Raw genomic sequence first — 25,684 nt, forward strand, 5'->3', positions numbered from 1 at the left:
GGAAACCATTAGAATTAAGTTGTATCATAAATATATGATAAAATTGTAACTAATGTGATATTATAGATATGGTTAAATCACTAGTTATCCAAGTAGCTGTATAATTAATATTAAAGTTAACAATATACTCCCTCTTTTTTCCTTTTCTTTTTCTATATAGAATATGACTTCTGCCACAAGATGGTTCTGCCTACAACTGGGCTGCATTACGCTTGTTAGTCTGGTTAATTCTGACTTTGAATTTCAAAAGGGGGTGCTTGCCAGCATCAGCCCCGGGATCACAGAAGACATTGATCTTCAGTGTTGGAACACTTGCTCTTTGACATTAATAGATCTCAAGGAACTCAAGATAGAGCACAATGTGGATGCATTCTGGAATTTCATGTTGTTTTTGCAAAAATCTCAGTGGCCTGGACATTATGGTATCTTCTTAAACATAGCTCAGGATTTCTGGGACATGTATATAGACTGCTTGCTTTCAAGGTCTCATGGAATGGGCAGAAGACAATTAATGCCTTCCAGGTATGATTTTCCACAGAAAACAAGAGGAGGCAATTTCAATGTATACTTAAGAAAATAGCAGGTTTAATGATGAATTTAACATTTAATCCTAATTTTACATTAATCAAACAAGATAGTAACTTTGCCACAGTTTTTTCTGAGATAATAGCCTTCATTTTTACTGATTTAATATTATTTAAAGATCTTATAAGCACTTGGAATATAACACATTTTGGTAGATCATAAAAATTACCTTATTTTCCCCATGAGTGTCCCATAAATCATTCAAACATAAAGTTTAATGTGTTGAAGAATTTTTAAACATCAGAAATGTTTTTAGCTTTTGGAAATCAAATTTTCCATTAAGGTTGTATGAAAAGAGTGGATTCTTAAGAGTCCTTCTGAATAAATATTAATTCTCCTTGCTAATCTTTCAGAAATAAATGTCATTAAACATGAGTTTTATATTTAAGATGGGAAGCACAAAAAATACTACCACCTGAAAGCTTTACTCAGTATTTATAGGATCAAATGTTTCCTATTGTAATCACAAATACAATGTTTATTTCTTTAATGTTGATGGTTTTATTTTTACTGACATGTAATTGCTTTATTGATATTGAATTATCATTCTCATATTTCAAGCAATTTGTCAAGAATTTGATTTTAGAAAGCATCTTTGCAAAGCATCCTTGTTTAAAAAATTTCCCTGGGAAAAAAAATGTGATTTTTAAATACAGTAACTCATGGAGGAAAACTGTAACCAATTTTATAAAGTATTGATTTTAAAATTGTGCCATTTTTGTGTACATTATCCTAAAAAGTGATAGTTAATCTTGATTCAATATACTGTGCAACTCCTGAAATGTACATTTCACCATGAAATCATATATCAAAGTCTAAAAGCTTTGTTCTCATCTTAATTTTGAAAAAGAAACAACAGAGTCAATAAGAACTTTTATTTTAGTAAAGTGATCAAATATTTTATGTTTTACATCTTATTCCAAAAATGATATAGTGCTGTATAGAAATATATCAAGCAATGGGATGACATGCAGTAGATTAGGAAATTAGAATGCTAGGAAGTGAGAACAGAAAGCTAATACTATGCAATTACAGTTTATATTAGTGGATTTCATGAATAGAAGTCTGTATCTGTTTTATAAAGGGCACATGTAAATTTGGTCTGAGTTTCTCTTTTCAAAGTGAAGAGTAACTCATGAGCACATTCAAGATTTATGGGTTTTGAAGAAAAAAACAAACCACATACCTAGAGAATCCTTTCATTTCCCAAGACTATAAGAATGAATAGAAATGTATTATGTAGATTTTCATAGTGGCTATCGTGTAGAATACTGGTTTCAAACATCCTTATGATAACAGACTCTCTTCTGTGAAGGTTGATAGGCATACTTGAACTCAAACAAAGTTTTAGAAACAACAAAAATAATATGGAGAAAATATATAATTATCTGATGGTTTGACATGATCTAAGAATAAGCTCTAAAGAGGGAGATTCTCTGAGTTTTGGGCCACTTTGAAATTCTGATGAATGAATATATATTAGATGTTCAGTAAGGACTTCAAACATATACACACATTTCTGGATAGTACATGAATATTGGACTAAGAATCTTCAATATTCAAGGATGAATGGACTTCACAGTCTTTTAGGTATTCTTTTTTATTTAGTTAAAAAAAACTAGAAATAAGGCAAACATGATATTTACTCCACTATTCAAACTGAAAGGGAAAAGAATAGATTTTTTTTTTTGGTCGTGGTTCTTAAACTCTGGGCCTGGGTGCTGTCCCTGTGCAGTTCAGCTCAAGGTTAGCACTCTACCACTTGAGCCACAGCGCCACTGCCGGTTTTCTGGTGGTTAATTGAAGATGAGTCTCATGGACTTTCCTGCTCGTGCTGGCTTTGAACTGTGATCCTCAGTCAGATCTCAGCCTCCTGAGTAGCTAGGATTACAGGCGTGAGTCACTAGCATCCTTTAAGAGTAGATATTTACTAGTAGTTTAAGCCAGTACTTATTTCTGGCATTCTTACCTGGGATTTCAGAGGAGTAATAATGCTATGATGCTGGTGCCACAATAAACAAGTAAATAACAATGGACAATGATTTGACAAAATTTAGTTTCAAATCTGAAAGTAAAGATCAGTAGCTCACTCAAGTCCACTCAAATACCTTACTGAAGTCTCGCTTACGGAAACTAATACAATTTTGGCATTCTTACCACACTTCACAGTTTAGCACCCCTGACATCTGGGTCCTTTGGCTCAGTGATAATCATTTCAGTCTGGTCAAATACTAAAGGGGAAAAAAATCCCCAAACAGAATAGATAAACCACTTTTAATATGAATAATCATATGCAGATCAAGTTCTTTGGCAAAAAGTATGTCAGTTGATTTTTTTCCTCATGATTCAAATATTGCTACTTTTTCTGCCTTTACTAAAACCACACTTGTGTGTGTGTGTGTGTGTGTTTGTGTGTAAGTGTGTGTGTCTTGGGCTTGACCTCAGGGTCTGGGTGCTGTTCCTGAGATTTTGTGCTCAAAGGTAGCACTCTTCTACTTGACTTATTGATCTACTTCTGGTTTGGTTTTTTTTCCTGGTGATTAATTTGAGATAAGAGACTCATGAACTTTCTTTTCCAGGCTGGCTGCAAACTGCTATCCTCAGATTTTAGCCTCTTGAGTAGGTAAGATTACAGGCATGAGGCCACTGGAGCTGGTGGCACTTTTGTTTTATTTACATTTAATTTATTTACATTATTTTTTTCTTTTTCTATTCTCTTCTGATTGATTCCTTATATTATTCTTTTCGATATGTCTTCTAATTCCCATTCCAGAATATTTGTTCTGTGATCAATTTTATCTTACTATGTGAATACATTTATTAATCAGTGAAAATCAAAACATAAGGAAAATAAAGCAATGAAATTGAGTTGAGCACATATTTTTTAAAGAAAACCATTAATTTTTATTGCAGAATCAGAAACCATTATTATATTATGATACTGTGAATCTTTTAGCATACTCAAATAGACTGACATTCGATATGGAAAGCAATCTAGCTCACAAGAAATCAACTGTAATTTACAAACACATTCAACTTAGAGAATCTCAGCAGCCTGTTAACAAAGTGCAGAAAACTTTTTTTTATGGTGTTAAGATCTCCAGAAACTTCTGGGTATTTTTAGTAAAGTTAGGAAAAAGCTACCCTAGTCAAGAGATAAGACAATCTTTAGGTTTTAAAAACTGGTTGTCATAAACCACAATGAAACATTAGTCCTGGTATTCTTTTACAAACATTTCACATATCTAAGTTATTTATAAAAATTTAACAGCGAGGTAGAAAATACAATGAGATTTTTGGGGGGTACATTTCTAGATTGAAAATATTTTGTCTTCTTAAGCACAAGAAATCAACTGTTGTCTGAGTTCAGTATTTTGCTGCGTTTGCAGAATTCCAGGAGAAGACTGCTAGAATTTAAGGCCCCTAGTATACCCAATAATTAATTTACTGAAGTGTTTATTACAAAAATGATGTAGGGTCTTTATAGGGAACTTAAGAGTGTCAGGAAGAGCTCCTAGTCTACACATGGTAGAGATTCTTAGCCATGGACACTTTGAATTAATTCTGGGTATATTTGAGGTGGTATGGTGCCTTTTGTACAAGCATATTGTTAGGCATGCTTCAATCTATACCCATTTTTTTGTCTTGGTAACTTACATGAAATCTTTATGGTTAAAGATTCCAGTGAAGGAAGAAGTAAATTCTGCCTTCTCATATCTTTTTGGGAATGGTGATAATAAAATATTTCAAGAAGGAATAAGGGGGCTGGGAAGTTGGCTCAGTAGTAGAGTGTTTGCCTCACATGCATGAAGCTCTGGATTCAAATTCCTCAGCACCACATAAGAAGAAAAAAGCCAGGGGCTGGGAAGGTGGCTCAGTGGTAGAGCACTTGCCTTGCATGCTCGTGGCCCTGGGTTCGATTCCTCAGCACCATATTAGAAAAAAGCCAGAAGTGGCAATGTGGTTCAAGTGGTAGAGTGCTAGCCTTGAGCTGAAGAGCTGAGGGACAGCGCCCAGGTCCGGAGTTCAGGCCCCACGACCGGACCCAAAAAAAAAAAAGAAGAAAAAAGCCAGAAGTGGTGCTGTGGCTCAAGTGGTAGGGCACTAGCCTTGAGTTAAAGAGCTGAGGGACAGCGCTCAGGCCCAGAGTTCAGCCCCCACAACCAACCAAAAAAAAATAAGGTTCATATATATATATATATATATATACATATATATATATATGTGTGTGTGTATATATATATATATATATATATATGCTTGATTTTGGCCACGCAAATTAGCCAATGCTGTAAATCAGAGCTTTTTACCTTAGAGAGCCAGTTGTTACACCTTTACCATTTTGCTGAAGAAATAAATGCCAGTTTACTTTTCTGACTAAGAAAACAACAGATTTTTCTCTCTCCATGCACTGGACAAGAATTCAACTTTGTGCTTTCCTGGCTGGAGGAAGGGTTTGGTGGTGATGAAGATAAGAGGTGGAAAAACCACACTGACATCTAGAGACATGGACACTTTGCAATACACCCTGCCTTATGGCACCTTCCTTCTATTCCTTGATGAGCTACTGCTACTAGCAAAGGAAGGGAAACACTACACCCCATTCTATCTTTTACTTCCCTATTAGGGAATGAGAGTTGATTAAAACCATCTCCATATTTTCAGTGTTACCGTTTAGCTCCTAAGGTTTGCCTTATACAGCAGATAAAACTTACTTTACTATGACCAACACATTTGTTGTTTATACATGGATATACTTCTGATAACAGTCACTTGATCCTTGATTCCCTTTCCATATTTTGGATGGTTTTGATCTGGTTCTGGTTTCAGATGTAGAGAGTGCTCAGATTTGACTAGTGTCATAATGAGGTAAAGAGTGGCATGTAGCTACCTAGTCAAGGGTTCCACCATGCAGAGACAGTTGCAAAAACTATTGAGAAACAGTCATACACTCTTCTGTGCTGGGTATGAACCTGAGAAAATATAAACCAGAAGCCAGAAAAGAAAAAGATCCCACTAACATAGTTGCAGTTCCTTGATAAAACAATACTTAGACTATGTTACTTTTAGATATATGTGTATATATATATATATATATATATATATATGTTATGGAGCCTCTATAATAGAAGGAGAACTGAAACCCAAAAAAGTTTGTGACTATGGTTTCAGTCTTTTCTAGCAACTTGCCCAATTATTATATGTTGATATTCTCAAAAAATAATCTAGATGTCCTTATTTTTGTAGAATTTTACTAAAATATGTACTCTAAAATATTTGCTTTATATTTAAATATAAATATATATTTTCCTGAAAATTAAAAGCAGAATTTATTTCAAAAGGCCTCTAGTGTCTCTTATTAGGTAGGAATACTCTTTTTTGGCTCATTCAGAATTTTGACTGTTTTCACCTTCTGCAAGGCTCCTCCTCGAACAGGGAGCTTTTTAAGAGCAATATCTGTATCAGCTAGAGGGCCTCCCAATAAACGGACAGGCGTGCTTTCCACTGTTACTACCGGACCAGAGGATACCTAAAAAAGCAAATGTAAATACCTAAGTATTTTTAAAAAGTCTCAGTGAGGAAAAAAAAGTTATCCTACAGAAATAACATGTTGAGGGTCTAAACTTAATATTAAGAAAACAATGTGGAGGAAAATAATCTTACCGTTGTGTTAAGGCCTTTAATAACTGTTCGGTGACATACTGCATTATGTGGTCGTTCATTGTATTTGGAAGATTCTATAGCCTTTTCTTGAAGCTTCTTTGCTTTCTGAAGATTAAGTTAGAAAGGAAATAGTTGTTATTAAAGCATTAACTCATATTAATAATTACACATAAAGATTAAAGGTACATTTTATTGCATTTGGATTACTTTTTGCTATTTCTCAGGCTGTTCTGGATTTGTCTGCATTTATGCATTTAGGCTAAGAAGATAGTTATTAGTGTTAAGTTGGATCTTTTGTGAAGTAAAGAGACATCAGGAACCTAAAAAAATAATCCAATGATTTCCTGAGGAAATGGCCAGATTTGACTAAAGAGTAAAGCAGGTCTTCAGGAAGTCAGATTTCATTAACACATAATTTAATAAGATACTATATTTATATCAAACTATGAATGTTTCTAAACAGGATGTATACAAGCTACTAGAATTGATTGATAACTTTGGCAAAGTAGCAAGACATAAAATAAACCCACAGAAATCAGTAGCCTTTCTGTATATCAAAAATGTACAAGCAGAAAGGGAAATAAGGAAAAGAACTCCATTTGCAATAGCCTAAAAAAAATAAAGTACCTGGGAATAAACTCAATATATCAGACAAAGGTCTAATATCTAGTTTATACAAGGAACTCAAGAAACTACCCCCTCCCAAACCTAATAAACCAGTCACTAAGTGAGCATGGAAACTAAGGAGAGACTTATCAGAAAAAGAAAGAATGGCAAAGAAACATATGAGGAAATGCTCATCATCACTGGCCAAAAAGGAAATGCAAATCAAAACTACTCTGAGATTCCATCTCACTCCAGTTAGATTAGCCAATATTGAAAATTTGAACAACAACAAATGGTGGGGATAAGGGGTAAAAGGTACCCTACTGCACTGTTGGTGGGAATGTGAATAGTACCACCACTCTGGATAGCAGTCTGGCGATTCTTCAAAAAACTAAACATTGGCCAGGCGTGTTGGCTCATGCCTGTAATCCTAGCTACTCAGGAGGCTGAGATTTGAGGATTGCGGTTCAAAGCCAGCAAGGGCAGGAAAATCTGTGAGACTCTTATCTCCAATAAGCCACTCAGAAAACCAGAAGTGGTGTTATGGCTCAAGTGGTAAAGTGTAAGCCTTAAGCTGAGAAGCTGAGGGACAGTGCCTAGGCACAGGGTTCAAGCCCCATGACTGACAAAAACAAAACAAAAAACCAAAAAGTAAACATGGATCTTCCCTTCAACGCAGCCATGATAAAGACATGATAAAGACACCTGCACATCCATGTTCATTGCTGCACTATTCACAATAGCCAAGTTATGGAAACAGCTCAGATGAGTGGATCAAAAAAAATGTGGCACCTTTAGCTAGTAGAAAGAGTGAAATAATGTCATTTGCAGGGAAATGGGTGGAACTAGAACAAATCATGTTAAGTGAGGTAAGCCAAACTCAGAAGGCTCATGTTCTCTCTAATATGTGGAGATTAGATATAAAAGACACTAAGATATATGATAAGTTGTACAGGACTCTAGGCATTCATACACAGTGAGACGAGAGGAGGAAATTCTTAGGAGAGGAACACCAAGGTGCAATACCTATCTGCATATGACCATATAAAGTAATGTTTATGGATATGAACTCCAGGAAATGGATACAAGAGTTTTTTCTTTTCTTTGTTGCTGTCTTTGTTTCCTTTATTTTTTGTCTTGTTAGTTTCTTTATCTGTCCTTGGGAGGGCAAGAGGGTCACAGAAATGGACGAAGGGTGAACAATTGCAGTTGTGGTACTCATTAGATGTGGGGAAATCTGTGGGGAACACAAGTAGCAAAGATGGCCCTGAGAGGAAGTTGAGTGGGCAGAGCTGGATTTGTTCAGGTTCATGGAAGTTTAGGTGCATGTTAAGGTGTGGCCTTTCAGTGATTGGTTGGTTCCATTTCCTCCCCTCCCACACAGTCTTTTGCTTTAAAAAGGGGATGCTCCCTGTTAATAAACGAGTTCCTGCTTGACTTGACTCCCCGCTGGGAGCTCGAAAGGAAAAGATACCGCCCAAGGCTAAGCGGTCTTTCGGGGTAAGTGAAACCCTAAGTAGGGGTAATGCTTTATCACAAAAGAAGGAGGAGCAGGAGGCTACACTAGTAAGTGAAAAGGAAAAGGAAAAGGTCAAACTCGACCGGGAACGCACTACCTGTGCATGCAGGGGCAGAGACTCAGGTGCCCCGGACGGTCCTAGGCCCCCTCCCTATTCCCCCGATTGGAAGGGAGGTACTGCGGCCTACGAGACCTGCGGCCTACGAGACTTCCAAGTCCCAGACCCCTACCACATGGAGGGGCCAAGGGCTGGGGAAGTAACCTACTCGGAGACCTCCTCTGGAAAGGAAGGGCCACCCAAGAGCTCTGGAAAGGAAGGGCCACCCAAGAGCCCAGACTCTAGGCCACAGGATTCGCTTCCCCAAGCGTATTCAGTCAATTTGGCACCAGGGGCTAACAGGCCCTTGGAATGGTATCCATGGGAAGCTAAGGATCTTAAAGAGCTCCGCCAGGTGGTGGCGGAGGATGGCCCAAACTCTCCCTGGGCCCAGACCCTATTACAGGACATTAGCTATCATCCGTGTGTCCCTAAGGACTGGCTGGATGTGGCCAAAGCCGTTCTTACTAGTTCTCAGTTTATTAAATGGTGTGCCTTCTTTAAGGAGGAATGCAGAGTGCGAGCGGAGAGTAACCGGCAGGCTCAACCCGCAATACCTATTACTTATACCATGTTAGCAGGGACGGGGGAAGCCTACTCCACCGGTGTCGAACAGGCTGCAATACCTGGCCCATACCGTGACCAGGTGAGGCAGGCAGGACTCGCTGCGTGGTACAAACTAGATGATGGGCCTACTGAGTCCCCCATAGCAGGAGTGAGACAAAAACTGGGTGAGCCTCTCCCTGATTTCATAGACCGAGTCCAACAGAGTGTTCACCGCAAGCTGCCGGCAGGGAACCTCCGAGATCAGTTTGTAAAGCTGCTGGTCTGGGAAGGGATGAATGCAGACCACCGCATGGCCTGCGCGGGACTGAGAGAGAGTTCCCTGAGCAGATGGGTGGTGGCCTGGCAGGATGTGGGAACACAACAGAACCAGTCCCAATCACTAGCTTTAGCTTTACAGGCTCAGACATCTACAATGACTGAGGCTATTACCCAGGCGCTGGCAGTCCAGGGCCGAGGAACTCCAAGACCAATGGGGAGAGGGACTTGTTTTAAATGCGGGCAGGAGGGGCACTTTAGGAGGGACTGTACACGACAATCCCCCGCCAACCGGCCCTGGGGGGCCAAACTGCCCCTAACACCCTGCCCCAGGTGCAGGAAGGGATATCATTGGAAAAAGGATTGCCGATCCAAGTTTGATTTAGATGGGAAGCCTTTAAACTAGGAGAGGGGCGTCCTCCAGCCCCGTTAACTCAAGGAGGAACCCCCTCTGCTGTAAGGCCCAGGCAGCCTCGTGGCAGGACGACCCAGACCCATTGGACCTTCCCCCTGGTGGAAGGACTCCGCCCTAAAATGAGTATTTTCATAGGCGGAAAGAGGTTTCACTGCTTAATTGACACCGGGGCAGATCGAACCATACTCAGGGAGGAGGAAGTGCCCTTGAACTGGAAGCTTGCACCTGGACCCCCGATATTGGGATTAGGGGGTAACTCCCAGTCCAAAGAGACGGCTGCCCTTATGACATGGACTAGCCCAGATGGAGAACAGGGAAAGATATGCCTTTAGTGGCAAAGAACCTCACTGCCAATTTACTAGGGCAAGACATGCTAAGACAAATGGATGCTGTGGTCACTACAGACCATCAGGCATCCTATGATGATATCCTGGATAGGGAAGAAGCACAAAGGCGTAATCAGGATCCAGAGGAAGTTAAGGAAAAGGATTTTTTTAACTTTCATAATTACAGAGAAGAGCATAGGGGACCCGCTCAGGTGCACCCCCAATCCTAAAGGCCATTGCCCCCCGAGTACCTCCCATTAGGTGGAAGCCAGGAAGCCCAATCTGGGTGGAGCAGTGGCCATTGACCAAACCTAAACTTGTAGCCCTCCACCTTCTGGTGGAGGAGCAGATAAGCCTCGGGCATATTCGCCCTTCTATAAGTCCTTGCAACACACCGGTATTTGTTATTCAAAAAGCCTCTGGGACTTGGCGTATGCTCCAAGACCTACCTAAGGTAAATGAAAGGATGGAGCTAGTAGGAACGGCCCTAAGAGGCATGCCCTGGACTCCTGCTATACCTTCGGAATATACCTTGGTTGTGATTGATATTAAAGATTGTTTTTTTTCTATCCCCCTGCATCCAGATGACTGCGAGAAGTTTGCTTTCTCTATACCTTCTCTTAATTTTTCCCAGCCTGATCGGAGGTTTGAATGGACAGTGCTGCCACAAGGAATGGCCAATAGCCCGGCCTTTTGCCAACAATACCTGGCCACACTTTTAGGGCCTGTGCTGGGTTCAGATACCACCCTTGCCTATGTCTACATGGATGATATAATTCTGGGGCACCAAGACCCAAGCTGCCTGGAGGGCCTTCTGGCCCAGGTTCTCGCCATATTAAAAAAAGGGGGTTTTACCATAGCGCTTAATAAAATCCAAAAGGTAGCTCCTTTTAAGGTGCTCGGGACCCACCTTACCTTGACTCAGGCCAGTCCCGTTAAGCCTTTGCTGGATATTCCAGCCTCTCTAACCTTAACCCAACTTCAGAGTCTTTTAGGGGAAATCAATTGGCTGTTGCCATGGGTTTCTGTCCCTAAAGATAGTCTTGTGCCCTTATTTGCCCTGCTAAAAGACAGGATACCCCAAGAAGTTATCACAATTACAGACAGCCATGGGCAATATTTTTGCAGTTCCAAAAAGCCCTGAATGAAGTTTCCCTAAAGAGGTATTCTATTTGTGAGCCCATTTCTCTTTGGTTGTTTGCAGGTGTCACGTTAATTTCTGCAGTTTTAACTCAAAGTGGGGAGCCATTAGAGTGGGTTCACACTCCTCTGGGGGGCACACCTCGGGTGTACTCTCAGGCAGACCAACTTGCAGATGCTATTGTCAAGGGAAGGACGCAAGCCCAAAGGCATTATGGCCTCGACCCTCACTCCATTGTTTTTCCTTTTCGGATGGCCAACAATTCGTCTTGGGATGAAGACCCAACAATTAGATACTATATTGAAAATAAACTATATAACTTGTGTGTAAGGATGGGAGGGGAAAGCTGGGAGAGAGCCAGAGAAGGGGTGACATTGTTCAAAAAGAAATGTGTTCTTTACCTGTAATTATAACCTTCCTGTATATCACCTTTATACTAGCAATTAAATATTAGGATGCATAAATTATGTACCAGTTCTGTACACTTAAATGTTTCAAACATTCAGACTAACATAAATTATATAATTTGTTCAATTGTTCCCATATCAATACTAAAGGCATAGAACAGGTGATGTGTGAAGCAACAAATGATCTTCAGGAAGAAGTTTCTTTTCATGAAAAATAGAGGTAACTGTAAGATTATCCTATGAAGTTAGGAAGAAGTTAGAAAGAAAGGGGAGGTATCTGGTAACTTGAGCAGGCTTGTTCGTATGTTTTGCTTTCTCACTTATGTTCCTCTATTTTCATGAACTAACAACACTTACCAATTCATATTCAGAGGAATATTATGTAGTATTCAATGAAATATCCAAGGGACTCATGATAATGCAAAATGCATTATAAGATTGTTATGAGCATTTTTTAGACTATTTTCTCTTAGCTGAAGCAACTTATCACATTTTCCCCCTAAAGGGATGTTTGTATCAACTTCCTACTTCAACTTTGAGTTCTTTCAGTAATTACACAGGGTAAAAGTCCTTGTGGGAGAGAGTACTATGGGGTAGCTGCCTTTCCTGTTTACTCTGATTCTCACAGAAAAAGAAATGTTTGAATATGAAGGTCAAAGTGGAAAGTAATGCAGTTCTCCTGCTCAATCCTGGCTATCATCTTCCTTTACCTGGGCGTGAACATCACCCTTGCACTTTCTCTATCCTCCCAAATCAAATGCAAAGCAGCCTCTCCTGTGACTGTGAAAATGCAGTTTGGGCTACTTAAATTGCATGTGAGACTCTAATAATGTGTGTATTCTACAGATAGGCCATCAGAAGATAATAAATACATACTCATTTTGAAAAATAGCTGTCCTGTACAGCTGGTTATTTATAACTTTTTAAATAGTAACTTTTAAATCTTACCTTTAGTGTTTTAATGTTAGACGTTCTAGCCAAGAAATTTTCCCATGACTTATTAGCCAGTTCTCTTTGCTTGTTTGTTCCTTGTATCTGAAAGATAATCGAGGATTATAGTATTGATAAAAGAATACTAAAGGGCTTAGAGAAAAGAAGTCCCTCTTATTTGCTTAAGGTAAATTTTAGGTTTGTTTATCAAAAAGGATTAAGTATTCATAGAACTTAAATTTTAAAAAACTCATTAAGTGACTGAAGTTTTATTTATTTTCCCATAAAAATAATGTAAAACTGATGAATGTGTATTGTAAGGTCTGCACAGGGACACCTCGCTACCTCTTGGCTAAGTCTCCGCCCAGTATCTGTTACCTAGGTAATTGTCAGACCTGGAAGCAGTCACCTTCCCCTCCTGCTAAGTCACATCCTGGGCCTCCTCTGGTCTTATGCCTCCCATCTGACCTTAGGAGGGTCCCAGACACTGAGGTCACATCCAGATCCAATGTGGCCACACCTTTCCCCCACCTGGCCACACCTCTTCCTGTCCCTGGCATAGATAAGTCCTGGTCCAGAGGTGGGTTCCCCCACCCCCCCTTCCTTTTTAGTCATGCTTCTCCACCATGCATGGCAGGGGCAGCAGTTCTGTAAATAAACTTCTCCTGCCTGAATAGGGCATGGTGTTCTCTTCATCGGCTACCTAATGAAACTACCTATTTAATATACCTTACATGTATATATATATATATATATATATATATGTGTGTGTGTGTATATATATGTATATATGTATATGTATATGTAATTTTATTTTTTCTGGCAGCCTGAGTACTGTCCCTGAGCTTTTGTGCTTAAGGCTAGTGTTCTATCACTTCAGTCACAGCTTCACTTCTGACTCTTTTTGTAGCATTTTGGGGATACAAGTCTCATGGACTTTCCAGCATTCGGTGGCTTCAAATTGTAATCCTCAGATCTCAGCCTCTTGAGTAGCTAGGATTACAGGTATGAGCCACCAGCACCTGGTGCATAACTGCTATTTTAATAGTAATTTTCAGCAAGACTGATTGTTTTACATGATTATCATTTATGAAAATAATACAATCCAAAGTATACTAAATACATGATTTAACAGTAAATTCTGCTGCTGAAAATTAGTTTGGACAAAATTATGTTGGTGAAACTACTTCTAATTAAGTCTGTATCATGGCAGGCACTTTTTGTGAGTATCAAATTTGTTGTGGCCATGTAATCTAGAGAAGTGACTGACAAACTGCACAATGTATTCTCGACAGGCTACCTGTTATAATCAACATCATTTAGTTACTTTTTGTTGTTGTCGGTTGTGGGGCCTGAACTCTGGGCCTGGGAGCTTCCCTCAGCTCTTCAGCTCAAGGCTAGTGCTCCACCATTTGAGCCACAACACCACTTCTGGCTTTTTCTGCTTATGTGGTGCTGAGGAATGGAACCCAGGGCCTCATGCATGCAAGGCAAGCACTCTACTACTGACCCACCTTCCCAGCCCCAACATCATTTAGTTACTATGGGTATTTAAAAGCACTAATGGTGATAACAAAGCAGCATAAGGTGTATCGCAGAACAAACCATAGGTTAAATGGCAGGATTTACATTTTTTAAAAAGCCTTGTAAGAGTGAAGGTATGGCTCAAGTAGTAGAGTGCCAAACATGAGCATAAAAATATTTAGGAAGTAAAACTTTCGTTCAACTAGGTGTATAAGATGGAGTGGATTCCATAAGTGCACACCCACATTGTTCCTACTAGGCTGAAGATATATTTATAGTCTTCGTGAAAAAGTAAGGCATTAGCAAATACTTTGGAAATCACCAAAAAGAATTTAAAGTACATAACTGTACTTATAAAAGATCACAAAGCAGAAATGAAGAATCACCATATCTCTGGGCAAGTTCATTTAAGAGACCACTTACCTGCTCAAAAACAAAGATCCATTCATTTTCCTGCCCTTGTAGCTTTAGGCAAACAACTGATATGCTCCTGATAAGCCTTTACAGATTAGAAAAAGCCAAAGACCAGTTTTTCCTCTGATTTGTAGAATGGGTGCTCATAGTATTTTGGCACTTGGATGAGGATGAATTTGATTGATTACTAGTTGCAAACTAGTAAGAATGAGAGAACAGGGCCAACTTTCGCTCTTAAGGAATTATGCATGTAAATTCAAATAAATGATCTTACAGAATTTGTTAGATATATACATTTAAATAAGCTATAATTTTTGGAGCCTTGTTAAACATTTCAGAAAATGGAAGTGATTTGGGTTCTCTTTACCTGTTAAAATATGACTATAGAAATATAACAATAATTATAATGCCATAAAAACATTATTGAACATATTAAAGCTTAAATTCTTAGCTCCATGATTTCTTTTAAAACTGCCAGAAGATACTCACAGTAAGTATGAGAAAACAAAATAAATCCAGCCTAAAATATTCATAAGACAAATATGTCCTATATATAGTTTATAGTTTGAAATTAGTATCCTATGCTTCAAACAATAGTTTCTGTGGCTTACTTTTGAATACACTTTTTGTTCATTTTGCATATCTTGGCGTGTTTGGCTTTCAATCATTTCACTTTGCAAAGAAACAACCATCTTTCCAATATTTTGTGATGCTGTTATAATAGATTCCAAAATTGTTCTATCTGAAGTGACTGGACTTAACTTTTCCAATTTTATTTCTTCGTATATTTCATTCCATATTTCTCCAACCTGTTTAACAGAAGTTTACAAAATTAAGTTAGCCAAAAATAGTTGATGCAATTAGGTTACTCCTGTTAACATTCAAGCTTTGTTTGAGGCTGGGAAGGTAGCTTAGCAGTAGAGTACTTGCTTCCCATGCATGAGGCCCTGGATTTGATTCCTCAGCATCACATTAACAGAAAAAGCCAGAAATGAATGACACTGTGGCTCAAGTGGTAGAGCGCAGACAGTGCCTAGGCCTAGAGTTCTAGCCCCACGACTGACCAAAAAAACAAAACAAAACAAAAAACATTCAAACTTTTTAATTTACTTTTGGGGGATAAAGGGATAAGTTGTTTATTGGGAATGACTTAGGAACTAGTTACATTTGAGTATTCAGAAGTAATTTACCAAGTGCCTAGTTTATACCTGTAATGAGAGTCTGAGATCTGAAGATCATGGCTTGAAGCCAGCACAGGAAGAAAACTCTGTGCAACTCTAACTCCAGTTAAAAAGTTAAAACAAAAACAAAAAACAAAAATAAAACAAAAAACCCAACTGGATTGGAGGTGTGGCTCAAGTGGTGGAATGGCAGCTGTAAGCATAACGCTGAGTAAGGGTATGGGGCCCTGATTTCAAGCCCTGGAACTAGCACTAAAAGAAAAAAAGTAGAGTATAATGTTTTTCAGTGATTTAATGTGTTCATTTATAGAGATCTACCACCTATCTATACCTAGTTCTCTGCTGTACTCCATGCCCTTTGGATTATAGTTGCTTTGTTTAGTTAGTTACCACAGAAATTGCTATTCTCAATTTTCTGAACTAGTGCTACTTTTCCTTCCTAAATCTCCATAATGAAGGCTAGGTCAAGCTGAACTGGTAGTAGAATGAACACATGAATTACTGGTACCCCATTCAGGTCGAGCACTCACTGGCCCTTACCTAGCAAAGACAAGTCACAATTGAATGTTAATTCTATGGTTCCATCAGCCAATAGCTTCATCTCATATTCTGATATGAATGTGCTGGAGTATTTAAAACTAGAGAAGTATTTATGCAGCTAACAATTTGATAAATAATATTGTTTGCAAAGTATGAGCTTATTCCTTAAAATTCATTCATTCAAAATTAGTAGAAAAAGGATATTTACTGAAGATTTTCTTAAAACTTCAAAAGCATTTAATTACTGATTAAAAATATAGCCAGTAGTCAACTTTATTTCATTTAACTGACTTTGGTGAAATGATGATTAATAATATATTGATAAAATAATACATAAGTGGTCTTTTATTTTCTTTTTGTCAGTCGTGGGGCTTAAACTCTGTGCCTGTGCACTGTCCCTCAGTTCTTCAGCTCAAGACTAGCGCTCTAGGCAACAATGCTTGATAAGAAATGTGCTCATTATCTTGCCCATGTAATTGTAACCCCTCTGTATGGTATTTTCATAATAAAAAAAAGAAAAGAAAACATGAAAAAAAAAAACTAGCGCTCTACCACTTGAGCCACAGTGCCACGTCCTGTAAGTGGTCTTTAATAAATATAATTTATTTTAACTCCTGATGCTCTCCAAAGAAAAAAAAATTATATGATAAATTTGTTAGGTTCTTTAACAGCTCTATATCAGTAATATCATCTTCTTTTATAAATACATAGTTGGATGGAATTTTAATTTAATTTAATTTTTTATTATTTTGGCCAGTCATGGGGCCTGAACTCTGGGCCTGGGCACTGTCCCTCACCTCTTCAGCTCAAGGCTAGTGCTCTACCACTCGAGCCATAGCGCCACTTCTGGCTTTTTCTGCTTATGTGGTACTGAAGAATCAAACCCAGGACCTCATGTATGCAAGGTAAGCACTCTACCACTGAGCCACCTTCCCAGCCCATTGGATGGAATTTTATTCCTTGAAAAATACCAATTTAATGTTTTTTAAACAGCATTGATACAAAATAAAAAACTATACATGAAAAAGCATGTGTATACAGATATGATCATATATTTTATTTCTCAATTTATTTTCTGCCACAAAATATTTTAATAATAAAGTTATTAAAATTACACTTACTTTAAAATCAAGATATCTGTGTATGATACAGAGGGTGACAAAATCTTCAGCAGATAGACCAGGTAAATTTTCAAAATCTAAACCAAGTGTATAAAGAGAAAATTACTTTCATTCCAAGAAGCACATATTTATCATAAAAATAAATGTAAACATTTACTTGTGTTATAACCCTGATATATGAAAACTTTCTGTGAAAATCAGCTTCTCCTGCCAGATCATCCTTATCTAGGCATTAGAAGAGAAATCATCGTCTGTAAGGTTCACCAGAAAGGAAACTTCCACATGGTTTAAGCAGAAAAGAATTTATTAGGAGGAGGGCAAACTGAGCACCTGCAAGAGATGGAGGTGTGAGGAGACTGAGGAGAAGGTAGAAGAGAAAAAGAAAGAGAGGGGGACTCGTGCTGAGCCAGTCTGTATAGGAAAAGGCAGAAAGTGGGACCAGAGGGGATGCAGAAGTGATGCCTGGGAACCTCACTGTCCGAGGGAGATGTGACCAGGGCGGTTCAGGAAATGACCTCAGCAGATGAGGAAGCCACCTCAGAGGCCAGGATCCTTTGCTGATTCAGTCAGGTGATTACTGGTTTGGGGGCAGGTGAAGAGAAGTGGGAAGGGGCCGTTCTCCCGAGCAGACCAAACCCTTTCAATGTTGTGGTTAGAAGCCCAAGTTTAAGAGAACTTTTTCATTAATGAAAGCAAAGACTTAAAAAAACCCCAACCCAACCCAACCCAAAAAAGACTCAGGTAATTCAGAATGTTAATGTTTAACCCTAAACATCTAAACTAACTTCTTCAGTCCTGGCTGCACACTGGAAACTTTTAAAAAGTACTGCTGACTTAGAGACTCTGTGGTCATCATTGCTGCTTATGTATTGGGAGACAATAGAACATGCATTTATTTGCATATAGGAAAGTTGATTCACGGAGGAATGGACTCTACAGTAACACTCAGAAACACAGAGGAGCAGAAGCAGCTTCTTACCTAGTTTGCCCAAAACTGCGTAAATTTTTGCTCTGATATTCTCAGCAACATCCATAACTGCAATGGATGGGCAGTTAGCAGGCAGTGGGATGATTCTTTGCTCTTCTTGAAAACTAGTAAATAGAGGGTTCTTTGTATCTAATCATTAGATAGCATGAAAATGTAAAAGGGGCAGATAAAAATGAAAGTAAATAAATAATCCTGAGGGTTTGATCTATGTATAAACTGTATTACAACATTACAACAGGAAAACAGTACCATCTCTCTCTCTCTCTCTAGTTATAGTTTCATATATAGTTACCTTTCTCTTCTCATCTTTTCCCTCTCTTGGTAGATAAAGAAGCCTAATTCATGCTAGGCAAACCCTTTACTACTGAGCTACATTTATAGTCACGCTTTGTTGAACATATAATCCGAAGTTTTCCTTTCTATTCTGTGGCAACCCATAAAGCTTTAATTTATATTACTTGTATGAAATACGAAAATCTTACAAAATTATTCATTGGCTGTGGAATTTTTTTGGGGGGGTCCGGTTGTAGGGCCTGAACTCTGGGTCTGGGCACTGTCTTTCAGCTCTTCAGCTCAAGGCTAGTGCTCTACCACTTGAGCCACAGCGCCACTTCCGGTTTTTTTCTTTTTGCTTATGTGGTGCTGAGGAATCGAACCCAGGGCCTCAGGCATGCAAGGCATGCGCTCTACCACTGAGCCATCTTCCCAGCCCCGGCTGTGGAATTTTTATATAAATAAACTTCTAAAATTTTTGAGATCCAGAAACAAAATAATGTCTGATTAACAATGTCACTTCCTTCAATTTTGTTTTTAATACTACGCTACTAATATAAAAGCTATTTTTATTATGATATAGATCAAAATTCAAGTCAGATATCACCAGTAGATTTTCATTAAAAAATAGTAATGCTTTTATAAAATCACAGTAAGAATTTTAAAAATGTGATAGGAAAGTGTATTAGAAAAGAAATCTGGGAGCTGGGAAGGTGGCTCAGTGGTAGAGTGCTTGCCTTGCATGCATTAGGCCCTAGGTTCGATTCCTCAGCACCACATAAGCAAAAAGAAAAAAGCCGGAAGTGGCGCTGTGGCTCAAGCGCTAGCCTTGAGCTGAAGAGCTGTGGGACAGCGCCCAGGCCCAGAGTTCAGTCCCCACAACCGGAACCCCCCCACCCCCAAAAAAAGAAATCTGGCAGAGAAAAGGAGCACATGGCATAGATATGCCATGGGAAAGCACCACTTAACCCCATCCCTGCAGTTTTGGGGTGTCTTCCACATTAAGAATCTTGAGGGCTCTCTATATTGTATTTTCACAATAAAAAAAAAGAGAAGAATCTTGAGGGCTTCAGAAGATGTAGTATTATGGAATATGTAAGAGAACAATACATTCTGACACTAAGCCTCATTAAAGTAAGATAATAAAAACTATGAACACTTGATTGATTTTTTATTAGTAAACAATATATTCTTCATGTAAAAAGTAAGTTACACAAACACTTATTAATGATAAATTGTAAAATTTGCTTCCAAGCATGTTATTTACATCCCCAAACTTTATTGGTAGGCACATGCTCCTGAATGCACTTTTAAAAGCAGGACATCTAATTAAATTTCCTTATAAAGAACTATTCGTTTTTGAGTTAAAGAACACAGCCAAATACAACTTTTGGGAACATTTTATAAAAAAATAAACCTATTACTGATTTGCTTGTTCAAAGTATGTTGGTAAGTTCTTCAAAAATTTTAGAAAGTGGGGCAAAGTCTTCATATTTTCTTTAAAAATTAAAAAAATTGTTACTTAAAGGTGATGTACAGAGAGGTTGGAGTTACATAAGTGAGGTAAAAGTACATTTCTTTTTGGACAATGTTACCCTTTCCTTTGCTCTTTCCCAGTTTTCCCCTCCGATCCCTACCCACAAGTCATATAGTTCATTTTCAACATAGGGTCTGGTGAGTATCAATGCTGCATTTGGTTAGCCTTTGTCCCACCTTTTCTGTGCCTCTCCTTACCCTCCAAAAGACAGATAAACCAACAAAAAAGACAAAAAGAAAAGAAAACAAAGATAGCAACATAGAAAAAAACCTCTGTATCAATCTCCTTGAGTTCATTGTTGATTGGTTGGTTGGTTCTGGGGCTTAAACTAAGGGCCTGGGTGCTGTCCTCAAGCTCTTTTTGCTCAAGGCTAGTACTCTACCACTTTGAGCTATACCTCTACTTCCAGTTTTTGAGTAGTTAATTGGATTAGATTCTCACTGGGACTTTTCCACCCAGGCTGGCTTTGAACTGTGATCCCCATATCTCAGCCTCCTGGGTAGCTAGGATTTCAGGCATGAGCCACTGGTGTCCATCTGATAAATATCATTTTATATGATAAGATGCACATATTATGACTTTGTGTTCTTCATATTATCAAATACCCTTTAATGATCTATTTCTAAAAAATACATCTAACGGTATCTACCAACAATTATAAATATACTTACCAACAATCTTCCCATTTTTGTCCCGTTTTACTCCTAGTTCTTTTTCTTCCTTTCTCCACAATTTAATTAAAAGACTAGCAGCTGTCTGATCCTTTTTCCCTCTCCAGGCATTGATATGAGCTGCAGTTTTGGGATTATCACAAAATTCAACCATTATTCCAAGTATTAAATTGCAGAACTTCTTTTGGTTCAACTTCAGCAAGAAAACAGAAAAAGAAAAGAGTTATGATAAATATTAAGAATGATTATCTTTCTAAAAAAGGGAGATATGCTTTTCCATGTGACATATTTTTGGAGTTTTTCTAGTATATTGCTAATACATAGAATATGGCAAAGAAACATATAGCCATTTTTTTAATTTAAAGGATATTTCCTTTTATAAAAGGTACTATTACCTGCAAAGTTTTGCCTTGGTTTTTTTTTTTTTTTTTTTGCTGTGCCTGAGTTTTTGTGCTTAAGGCTAGTACTCTACTACTTGAGCCACAGCTCTACTTCTGGCCTTTTGGTGATTAATAGACGATAAGAGTCTATGGACCTTCCTGTTTTGGCTGGCTTTGAACTGAAATCCTTAAATCTCAGGCTTCTAAGTAGCTAGGATTACAGATGTGAACTATGGAATCAGCTTTATGAAGCTTCCTGACACACAACAATCTCTGAATAATATCTAATTATTGCTAAAAATTATTTTGGTAATTCCAGACAAATATTCTAGAAGAACTATATTAAGCAGACTCCTTAATGAAGAGACTTTTAAAAATATTATATTTATAAGTTTTTGGAGAGGCATATGTCAAAGGCTGAAATTAAGCTGGGCACAGGTGGCTCATACCTGTAATGCTACCTACCTATGAAGCTGAGAACTGAAGATCACAGATTTAAGCCAATCTGGGCAGGAAAGTCTGTGAGGCTCTTATCTCCAATAAACAACAAGAAAAAACCCAGAAGTGGTGCTTTGGCTCAAGTGGAAGAGCACTAGCTCAGGGACAGTGCCCAGGCCCTGAGTTCAAGCACCAGGACCAGCAAAAAAAGGGTTGAAATTAATATAGACACTTGATTAAAATATTTATAATTAAGTTTATTGGATTGATCTACAGTAAACATAAAATAACAATAATATAATAGCAAACTCATAGCAATATGTGCCTAATACATAATATGTATTACTAATGCATATGTGTACGTACTGATGCATATGTGTATGTACATGCACACCCAGGTTCATATGTACACCATATGTATATGTATGTGTGCACAGGCATACATGCAGTATCATACATTTAATCCTTCCAATGGTGTGATAAGTTAAATACTGTTGTTATCCTGATGTACAGGTGAAAATTAGTAATTTACCAATTTTCTTTCAGAAACACAAATAATGACATTTGTTAAAGTACCCTTATTATTCTTTTAATAAAATCAAGAATGGTGGCAATCATAAGACATGACATAGCTATAACTTTGCATGAGAATCTCTCTTAACATTTAACATTGTCTTCCTCCCATATCATTTTGCCTATTGACCCACTTAGAACTGAGGTTTATATTATTCACAACTGCTAATGGTGACAGTCTTTAAAGGAGGCCTCAGTAGGCTGGCTCCAGCTCATCCTGTAAAATAAAACAATGATCAAGACACACCGGGCCTCAACATACTGCCTCCAACCACACACAATTCTTTAATAATGCTTACTTTTGTCTAATGTGGACACTAACTTTTAATACTACAGGGAAGGTTATGTTATTAACACGTGTCTGGTTTCTTTTATAGATTAGTTCATCACATACTGTTGGCAAGTTGATGGAGTACAGAGAATAAACCCAAACCTCTGTCTGCTTGTATTTGGAAACACTGACCTGAGTAAACTTGATTTCTTAACTGGAGGAGTTTTTAGAGTATTTCTTTATGTATTTTTTGAGACTCCAGAGAGATTTGTATAAAAGAATACATTTGAGCATAATGAAGGTGCACAATCATTCACAAACATGGGTGCTGTAGTACCTGGTTTGCCAAGTTTAACAGACCTACTTATCTTTTGTCTTAAAATTGTTGTAACCATACTTACTGCCAATATATCCAAAAGGAGAAAAATGCCTTCCTTTTCAAGAAAATAATCCTCTGAGGGATAACATCCCAAAATACAGCACCTTAAATTAAAGGAAAGTTACTTGTTCACTATTAAATTCATTTTGTAGAGCTTTCTGTCTATCCAAACACTCTCAAGGAAAACTTTTTTTAGTAACTGACTTAGATCTAACAATTGACTCTTACTTACAAACAAAACTTTGGAGAAACTTCACCAGTGTAGTTTAACTTCGACTATTCTTAAGTAATACTAGTTAATTCTTCCTTCTTGGTGCCTAGTTCTTTTTTTTTTTGGTCGGTCATGGAGCTTGAACTCTGGGCCCGGGCGCTGTCCCCGCACTCTTCAGCTCAAGGAGAGGGCTCTACCGCTTGAGCCACAGTGCCACTTCCAGTTTTCTAGTGGTTTATTGGAGATAAGAGGCTCACGGAATTTCCTGCCAGGGCTGGCTTTGAACTGTGATCCTCAGATCTCAGCCTCTTGAGTAGCTAGGATTACAAGCGTGAGCCACCGGTGCCCGGCTTGCCTAGTTTGCCTAATGTAAGTGCACCACTCTGTTGTGCTGTGCTTTCATGGCATTATTCAGAAACATCTTCTCTGTTTTCTTTAAGAACTATTTTTTTTTGGGGGGGGGTTCCGGTCATGGGGCCTGAACTCTGGGCCTGGGTGCTGTCCCTCAGCTCTTCAGCTCAAGGCTAGCGCTCTACCATTTGAGCCACAGAGCCATTTCTGGCTTTTTTCTTTTTGCTTATGTAGTGCTGAGGAATCAAACCCAGGGCCTCATGCATGCAAGGCAAGCGCTCTACCACTGAGCCACCTTCCCACCCCTTAAGAACTATTTTTACACAGTTTATCTGCTTGTTATCTCTCACACAGTATTGGCATATCTCAAATATTTGACAATTACTGATCTTATATTTGCAGTTGAGATTATTTGCTGATGAGCCTGCAGATCATGTTGGAGTAAAGGACTGAAGTTGCTGTCATGGCTATTTTTATTGTTTCTCCAGTGTGAATATAGCTGAAAAAGTTATTTGCTGGTAATAGTGGTAGTATGGACACTCATACCTGGTTCCTTTCAGGAAGCTATGCTTATCTTCCTGGGTAAATATGGTTCTCTTTTGAAAAGAAGATGCCTTGTTTCTCTGCTTGTTTCATGACCAGTTTGATGGGGCTTCTACATGGAGGATAGAGTTGGGCACTCAAAAATTCAAGAGCTTTGTTCTGCCAACTTATATGGTTATAGGTTTTACTATACCTTTATGTGACTAGGCAGTTAAATCTATAAGAGTGTTCCTGGCTGATATAACCAGCTGAATTAGTGAAGAAAGCAGATGGCTCTCCTAATTTAAGAAATCTGCTTGACAGCTGAACTGGGATGCAAGCCTTCAGACTCAAACTGAAAAACTGGCTTCCCTTGGTCTCAAGCCTACCAGCTTTAGAGTAGAGCTTAGTGTTGGCTCTCCTAATTCTCAGGCATTCAGTCACAGAGAGGAACCACATCACCAGCTCTCCTAGGTGTGTAGCTTGCTGATTTTTTTTTTTTCTAATTTGGGACTTTTCAGTATATAATTTCTATTGATTCTGTTTCTCAAAATTCTGAAGATTTAGACATTATTTAAATTCCTGATAGTGTAGAAAAAATTGGAAAACTTACTATACCAGCTATCCAGCCTCAGTAAGAAGATATAACTATTAAAACAACTCAATATAGAAACATCTGGATATTGGTTGCTAATTTTATCAGTAAATGAGCAGAAATCCTAGAAACAGAGGCAAAGGATAAGAGCACTCTATATGAGCAACAGTGGATGCTGGTTTTCTTCTCACCAGATCTTTTCTATTTGAAAAATAATCAATATTGTTTTCCAAATGATAATGGCATCACTTTAGGTTATCTATGAAAAAGACATGGAGAAAGTAATTTTTTTGGTAAAGTTTTAAGGGAGAATATTGATGTACATAGTAGAAGAATAAGTTTTCTTCAACTGTGATTCTACTGAACTTAATTACAGTAATACTTACCAAATGCTGTCCAATGTACTAAAAAGAAGCACATTATAACCCAATCCACTCTGTAACTTCTTGGGGTCAGTTTTCATTACATGGAGAATTATATTCACCCCTTCAGTTCCAAAAATTTCCTGTTTAAAAGATTTGTTTTAAATAATTTCTCAAAATATATATGTAATATCTTATTTCTCCACTTCATCCTATCCCATGAAACTATTTTTCTATGAGAAAAATATTGTTAGTGGCAATAAAAAATTGCATTTGTAACTTGTTCTCTGGAATTTAAAACAAAGTTTTATAGAGTGAATCATTTAAAGAGATGGCATTAATCAACACATCTACTTAATGTCGCTTCAAAATGTGGGTATTTTCTATTTCTCTCTTTAAAAAATAACTGTGAGTCTTGCCCTGTGGATTTTTCCATGTTATGATGAAAACAGTATAGAATTACATCAGATGGCTATGAGATATTAACAACTATCATAGAAGATAATGCTCTCGGAGAAAGTAGATGTTTAACTAATGGTAGTTATGCTTTTATTAATTTGTATGAAATGATTATCATTTAGTATTTTCCCCTGACCAATTGTCTCTGTATTGCCTTGTTCTCATCTGGTTCCTAGCAAGCACAGACACAGGATAGAAAAACACAAGAAGTGGTACTAAGGCAGGGCGCTTAACTGGATATGCATCATTCCTGTTGCCTTTCCCCCAAATCTGTCTATCTAATCATTGTGACTTTGCTTTCCTTCCTTTCTTTTTCCCTCCTTTCCCTCCCTCCCCCCCCTCTTTCTCTCTTCCTTCCTTCCTCCTTTTTCTTCACTTTTTT

At 38.1% G+C, this 25,684-nt stretch overlaps 1 protein-coding gene across 1 annotated transcript in view; it reads right to left on the reverse strand.

Moving 5' to 3' along the window:
* Positions 1-5,661: 5,661 nt before the first annotated feature.
* Positions 5,662-25,684, reverse strand: part of Cfap69 (cilia and flagella associated protein 69) — a 54,723-nt gene continuing 34,700 nt past the window's right edge. Inside the window, exons 15-23 of the mRNA XM_013025998.1 lie at positions 24,868-24,986; positions 22,825-22,906; positions 20,762-20,954; positions 18,272-18,409; positions 17,293-17,369; positions 15,062-15,259; positions 12,531-12,617; positions 6,250-6,354; positions 5,662-6,115 (exon numbers count right to left, since the gene is read on the reverse strand). Of these exons, the coding sequence (XP_012881452.1) occupies positions 5,945-6,115; positions 6,250-6,354; positions 12,531-12,617; positions 15,062-15,259; positions 17,293-17,369; positions 18,272-18,409; positions 20,762-20,954; positions 22,825-22,906; positions 24,868-24,986 (1,170 nt within the window). The 3' untranslated portion in view covers positions 5,662-5,944. The remainder of the gene's footprint in view (positions 6,116-6,249; positions 6,355-12,530; positions 12,618-15,061; positions 15,260-17,292; positions 17,370-18,271; positions 18,410-20,761; positions 20,955-22,824; positions 22,907-24,867; positions 24,987-25,684) is intronic.

The sequence above is a fragment of the Dipodomys ordii genome, unplaced genomic scaffold (assembly GCF_000151885.1).
Source record: "Dipodomys ordii isolate 6190 unplaced genomic scaffold, Dord_2.0 Scaffold90, whole genome shotgun sequence".
Lineage (NCBI taxonomy): Eukaryota > Metazoa > Chordata > Mammalia > Rodentia > Heteromyidae > Dipodomys > Dipodomys ordii.